The sequence below is a fragment of the Nicotiana tabacum genome, chromosome 19 (genome assembly GCF_000715075.1).
Source record: "Nicotiana tabacum cultivar K326 chromosome 19, ASM71507v2, whole genome shotgun sequence".
Classification (NCBI taxonomy): domain Eukaryota; kingdom Viridiplantae; phylum Streptophyta; class Magnoliopsida; order Solanales; family Solanaceae; genus Nicotiana; species Nicotiana tabacum.
Genome location: NC_134098.1, coordinates 76,152,758 through 76,159,885, shown reverse-complemented (window position 1 = coordinate 76,159,885; position 7,128 = coordinate 76,152,758). Strand labels below are relative to the sequence as shown.

The following is a 7,128-nucleotide window of genomic DNA, read 5'->3' as shown; positions in this document are numbered from 1 at the left end:
AATCAAGAGTGATTTACACTGTCAGTAATTTTGAAATGGTAACTGCACTCTATATAATATGGACATTATTATATACTCCAGAGAGTATTATAATAATGTGCATACATGCATGTAATCTTTATAAATAAGATGTTCAGAACATTATAGCCCAGGCATGTCATTGTAGCGGTACAATATATCTTTTTACATCAATTCACGTTCAAGAAATCATTAGACTGAAGTTTCAAGGTCATTTTACATGATGCGAATGATTGGTGACTTTTTCATGAAAAACGCTAGAACATTCAAGAATCCATATAAAAGATCACGAGAATTTTGCATTGTAAATTGTAATTATATTACTATAATCTGACAGGTAATTATTGGTATAAAAAAATATTCCAGTACAGCATATTACACTTTTCAGGATTGTGTATCAACCACTTCTCTCAACAAGAATCTGTAATTAGATTAATAACCAAATACTCACAGAATTTAATTATATTAACAAATCAAGCTCAAAAGTTGAGGTATATACAATATTTTAGTTTAGGGTAGAAAACATGTATTTCAATTCTAAAATAAGAGAACTAAGGAGACTATTTATCAACAAGATCCTTATTAACTTGGAAAAATGTCTACGCAAGTTGCCCAATTTGGATTCACTTATTATAACTTTATCACTAAGGCCTTGTAGTTTAGTGATATTAGTATGCATTAAGTTTCACTGGTTTCGTAGTTTCGTCCCGTTTCCCTTCTCTCGTCTAATAAATTTTTTAAAAAGAAAATCTAAATCCATAATTTGATGATTAATTAAGATATAGAACAAGGAAAAGAACTTCTAATAGGAGTAGCTAGCTATAGACAGATGTAGTAAATAAGCATTCAGTTCCATTTATATATAATTGATCAATTTTCAAACAGATATATAGAGTTATACATCTTGTTTAATTTGCACCTACTCTTACAACAGAGTTTTGAGTTTAACTTAAATTAATTTCTTCCTCCCGAAGTATCCATAAAAGGAAGAACTAAAACGAAGGTGATCTTCGCACTGAAAGAGCCACCACTTGTGCCCACTGTTTCAATCTCTTCTTCGCTGTCTCCGCATCATCACCTTCATAAAAAAAAAATAGTAAAAAACATGAACAGCTACAATCACGTGAGTTAAATTCTGTGTGAATTTTGTAATTTTTTTTACCTGGTTCAACAATGGAGACGGAGCTTTCGCCTGAGGACGGAGTTTCACATGAATCGGAAGTTACCGTCGAAACAGAAGAAGAAGATCTGGATAACTTATTCACAGCTTGATAAAGCTCCAAAGCGGGAAAAGCTTTCGTAAGCTTCGGATCCAAATCATCCGACGGGTCAAACCCGAATCCTAACTCAAAACAAGCACGGAGTTCTTCGAGGTCCTCGTTGGTGACGCTCGTTGAACGACGGTCGTCAGCAGCGGCAGCAGCGGTGGGGAGGCTCATGGAACGGCGGATGGCGGCGAGGCGCATACGGTTAGTTCTCTTACGTTTGAGCCAAACTTCTTCACGTTGAATGTCAGGAGACCATGATTTGTGTTTGAATAGAGCTTTTTTGGGTGGTTCTGACATTGGGCCCACAGCACCACTCTCAACTGGAGCCGCCGTTTTTTTGTGTCTGAAGAGGGAGACTGAGTAAAGAAAAGGAGTTGATTGCTTGAATATATATATGGGGGGGGGTGGGCTGGCCTGACCAGGGTCTCTCATAATCTTACTAGGAATTCAGTATATTCGATTCTTATGTGGGTCCACGTCATCAGGGGTCAACTTTAATGAATTTTAAATATTTAAACAATAATTTTAAATATTTATTTTTAAATTTGTAAATTTAAGATATATTTAAATTTAATTATTTTTTTAATATAATTATATTGTTGAACAAAATTTACTAGGACAGAAACAGAATCCATAGCCGGGCTTTCACCTCCACCCATGATTGCAGAACTGTAGAAAGAGTTGTATGAAAGAAAAAAGATTTTGAAAGAAAAGATTGGACGTGTTGGATAGTTATAAACTGCATCAATATGTGTGAGTGTTCCATGAGTGAAAGAACAACTTTTTAGATTAAAAAAAAAACTGTCTCATACTTATTCTTCACTGAACAATTTCTTTTCCCTCTAAAAATAGTTTTGAAACTTTTTTTTTGAAAAAACATCTTCAAAAAATTGCACACAACACAAAGGCCACTTATCTTTACCCCTTAACACGTCAATGTACTCTTAAAGATGGATATTAAAAAGTTACAAGTTTGAGTAAGGTCAAAATCTGAATACTTGGAGTGCAAGTTCAGCGACGAGAGGCATGAACAAGAAGTGAAAGTAAAGATTGATATTCAAGTCATTCCCAAAAGAGATAGTTTCAAGTATCTTGGGTCTATAATCTAAGGCGACGTGGAGGTTGACGAGGATGTTACTCACCGTATTGGAGCGGGTTGGATGAGATGGAGGCTAGTTTCGGGGGTTTTACAAGAATGTGCCGCCTAGACTTAAGGGCAAGTTCTACAGGGTAGTGGTTAGACCCGCTATGTTGTATGGGGTTGAGTGTTAGCCCGTCAAGTAGTCACATGTCCAGAAGATGAGCGTAGCTGAAATGAGGATGTTGAGATGGATGTGTGGACATACCACAAAAGACAAGATTAGAAATGAAGTTATTAGGGACAAGGTGAGAGTGGCATCCGTGGAAGGCAAGTTGCGGGAATCGAGGCTGCGATGGTTTGGGCATGCGAGGAGGAGAGACATAGATGCCTTGGTCAGGAGGTGTGAGAGGTTGAATATGGCGGGCTTGAGGAAAAGTGAGGGTAGGCCAAAGAAATTGTCACAGCCCAAAATCTTGCCACAGGCGTCGTGATGGCACTTAGTCTCTAAGACTAGGTAAGCCGATTTTATAACAATTTAAGCCATTTTTTTTACCAACAACGGAAATAATTACAAATATAACAACCTCCCAAGACTGGTAATATTAAGTCACGAACTCTAACTGAATACATGAAATGATCTCAAGGATCGAATACTCAATATTGTTTGAATAATAAATAACAGTACAATAAAATGGAAAGACTCCAAGGAATTGCGACGACTAAGCAGCTCTACCTTGAATCCTTACGATCCCACTCTAACTCTGTTTAAGTCTGATATCTCCAATACCTGGCTCTGTACAAAAATGTACAGAAGTGTAGTATGAGTACACCACAGTCGGTACCCCGTAAGTATCAAGACTAAGCTCATTGGAGTAGAGACGAGGTACAGTCAAGATACTCACTAGTCTAATAACCTGTGCAATATAGTATACAAAATAATAGGAAACAAATAACAATAAGGGTAACACAAATCAACCAGTAATATGCCCGGCATGGCAACAAAAATACTATTAATATTGCTCAACAAATAATAAATACAAGTACACCCAATTAAATCAAGTTCTTTAAATAAATATCTTTCACATATAATTCTTTCAAACATAATTTTCTCAAATAAATATCTTTCAAATATAATTCTTTCAATAACTCTTTTTCAAATGTAATTTCCTCAAATAAATATCTTTCACATACAATTCCTTCAAATACTACTTTTTGAATAAAAATCCTTCCAAATAAATATTTTGAATATAATTCTTTCAATTAAAAGTCACCATGTGACACCTCATTTCATAATCATAAAAATACGGGTCTCAGCCCTTTTTATATTTTTCGTAAACATGGGTCTCAACCCACTTTCATATTTTCATGGTACCTCGTACTCATTTTTCATATCACATATGCACGGACAGTTCACGTGCCAATAATAAAACCATCATATTTTTCCTGGTACTTCGTGCCCACGTTTCATATCTCAACTGCACGGACAATTCACGTGCCAATATCATCATTATTTACTCACGGCACCCCGTGCCCATATTTCTTTTCATAATCCGTCTGATAATAGCCACAGACTCTCAATTTCAATATAAATCAGACTACTACCAATTTACCAACAACAAGATAAATTGCACAAGGTATAAAAATAAACACAAGAAAAATCACAACATAACATCACATATCATCCGTGACAATAGCCACCCTTATCTCTCTTATAGCCACCCTTATCACTCATATAATAGCCTCCCTTATCCCTCCGCCCTGACAATACCAATAGCCACCCTTATCGCTCATATAATGTCACGACCCAATTTCACCTATAGGTCGTGATGGCGCCCAACACTACAGCTAGGCAAGCCAACTAATAAGTCATACGTACATTGGTTAAACTTTTATTCCAAGAAAATAATAAAATACCAACTTCTACCAATGTGTGTGTGCTAAGACCCGGTGTCACAAGTGCATGAGCATCTAGTAGATTATGCAAAACTCCAAATACTGTCTGAAATGAAATAGACATAATATAAATATAAGAAGAGACACTAGTAGCTACAGAATGGCTCAGAAAGGCAGCTCACCACTATGCATCGGGATGACGTGGGTATGTGATGATAGGTCCTCCACTAGTACCTATCTCAGATCCTGTACAAAAAGTGCAGCAAGTGTAGTATGAGTACGTAAACAACGTGTACCCAGTAAGTATCAAGCCTAATCTCGAAGTGGTAGAGACGAGATGGCCGACTTTGACACTCACTATGGGTCAATAATAATAACTAAAATATAACTAGAATATTTAAATCAGCATGATTTACAGAATTTACAATAATTTATTTAATCAGCAGAGATAATCAAATTCCTTTAAATGTAACAATTCTCAATATATTAATTAAATTCCTTCAATTCAGAAAAATTCTAATTTATCAATTTATATCTCATTTACAGGAGTAACAATTAATTCCATAAACAAGCAAGAATAATAATTCATTAAATTTCAAGGATTTTTTAATTTATTAATTAGCTTCCCAAGCTGAAATAAATTATTAAAGTATCGTGTAATTATTATTATTAAGCACGATTTGTGCCGAGGACGTACGGCCCGATCCAGAGTGTCGTGTACACTACCGAGGGACGTGCGGCGCGATCCATAGATGCATCTATCCTGCCGAGGCGTTCGGCCCGCTCCACAAGAAAGGAGGACATTTTCTTATGTGCCTCCGGAAGGACAGTATGTTTATTATAAGATAAATTTGGGAGGAGAACAATTTCTTTTAACAATTAATTGATTTAAATAGAAAATCAAGCCTATGAGATTTCCATCCTTTAATATCTTTATCAAACAATTCACAATATATTCATATATATCAAACAATTCACAATATATTCATATATATCAATTAATATTAATTAATCAAAGAATATAATTTACACAAGTAATACATGCTTTGAGTCCTAAACTACCCGGACTTTAGCATTAATAGTAGCTACGCACGGACTCTCGTCACCTCGTGCGTACGTAGCCCCCACAATTAGCAATAATTATTTAATCTTAATCACCTATGAGGTAATTTCTCCCTCTCACAAGATTAGACAAGAGACTTACCTCGTCTTGCTCCAATTTAATCCACTATAAGGCCTTTTCCACGATTATCCAACTCTGTCTGGCTCGAATCTAGCCAAAATAATTCGATACAATCACTAAATATTATAGGAATCAATTCTATAAGAAAATACTACATTTTAAAGAAAAGATCCGAAATTAATTAAAAATTTGCCCGTGGGGCCCACATCTCGGAATCCGGCGAAAGTTATGAAATCCGACAACCCATTCAATTACGAGTCCAACCATACCAGTTTCACTCAAATCCGACTCTGAATCGATACCGAAATCTCAAAAATTTGTTTCTATGAGATGTCTAAACTTTTTCTAAATTTCAATATCAAAACACTAATTAAATTGTGAAAACAATGATATATTCGTGTATATTGATCAAATACGAGTTAGAATCACTTACCCCAAATGTCTTTCCTTGAAAATCTGTCAAAGGTCGCCTCTGTTCAAGCTCAAGTTTGTCAAAAATGGCAAATGGGTTGGATGCCTCTATTTTTATAACTTACAGATCTGCCCAGTTCGATCTTGGGAGCTCGATCTGTCCAGTTCGATCTTGGGAGCTCGATCTGTCCAGTTCGATCTTGGGAGCTCGATCTCGGGAGCTCGTTCTTGGGAGCTCGATCTCGGGAGCTTGATTTTTGTCCGGGGGTTCGAGTTGTCAGGGTCCTCGATTTTGTCAGGGGGTTCGAGTTGTCAGGGTCCTCGATTTTGTCAGGGACCTCGATTTTTGTCAGGGGTTCGATTTTTGTCAGGCAGCTCGATTTTGACAGGCAGCCCGATTTTGACAGCATTTCCAGCAGAAAAATTGCAGCAGCTAAGTCCTACTTTTGAACCATTAACCATCTGAAACTCACCCGAGGCCGTCGGGACCTCAACCCAAAACACCAACAAGTCCTAAAACATCATACAAACTTATTTGAAACCTCAAATTACATCAAACAACGCTAAAATCACGAATCATGCTCCAGTTCAAGCTTAATGAAACTTAGAATATTTAACTTCTACATTCGATGTCGGAACCTATCAAATCAACTTCATTGACCTCAAATTTTACACACAAGTCATAAATTACATAATGGAGTTATGAAAATTTTCGGAACTGGATTCTGACTCCGATATCAAAAAGTCAACTCCCCGGTCAAACTTTCAAACTTTAAATTCCTATTTTAGTCATTTCAAGCCTAATTTCACTACGGACTTCCAAATAAAATTTCGATCATACTCCTAAGTCCAAATTCACCATACGGAGCTGTTGAAATCAACAAAATTCTATTCCGGGGTCGTTTTCTCAAAATATTGACCGAAGTCAAACTTAGCACTTTAAGGCCAACTTAAGGAACCAAGTGTTCCGGTTTCACCTCAAACACTTCCAAATCCCGAACCAACCATCCCCGCAAGTCATAAATCATTACAAGCACCTACGGAAAGTTTTATTTTAGGGAACGGGGTTCTAAAAGTTAAAATGACCGGTTGGGTCATTACATTCTCCACCTCTTAAATAAACGTTCGTCCTCGAACGGGTTTAGAATTATACCTGAAGTACTGAATAAGTCTGGATATCTGCTCCACATGTTTTCCTCGGTCTCCCAAGTCGCTTCCTCGACTGGTTGGCCCCTCCACTGGACTTTTACTGCAGAAATCCTCTTGGATTTCAA

At 36.7% G+C, this 7,128-nt stretch overlaps 1 protein-coding gene across 1 annotated transcript in view; it reads right to left on the bottom strand.

Moving 5' to 3' along the window:
• Positions 1-850: 850 nt before the first annotated feature.
• Positions 851-7,128, bottom strand: part of LOC107797344 (uncharacterized) — a 67,621-nt gene continuing 61,343 nt past the window's right edge. Inside the window, exons 3-4 of the mRNA XM_075239164.1 lie at positions 1,181-1,642; positions 851-1,096 (exon numbers count right to left, since the gene is read on the bottom strand). Of these exons, the coding sequence (XP_075095265.1) occupies positions 1,011-1,096; positions 1,181-1,642 (548 nt within the window). The 3' untranslated portion in view covers positions 851-1,010. The remainder of the gene's footprint in view (positions 1,097-1,180; positions 1,643-7,128) is intronic.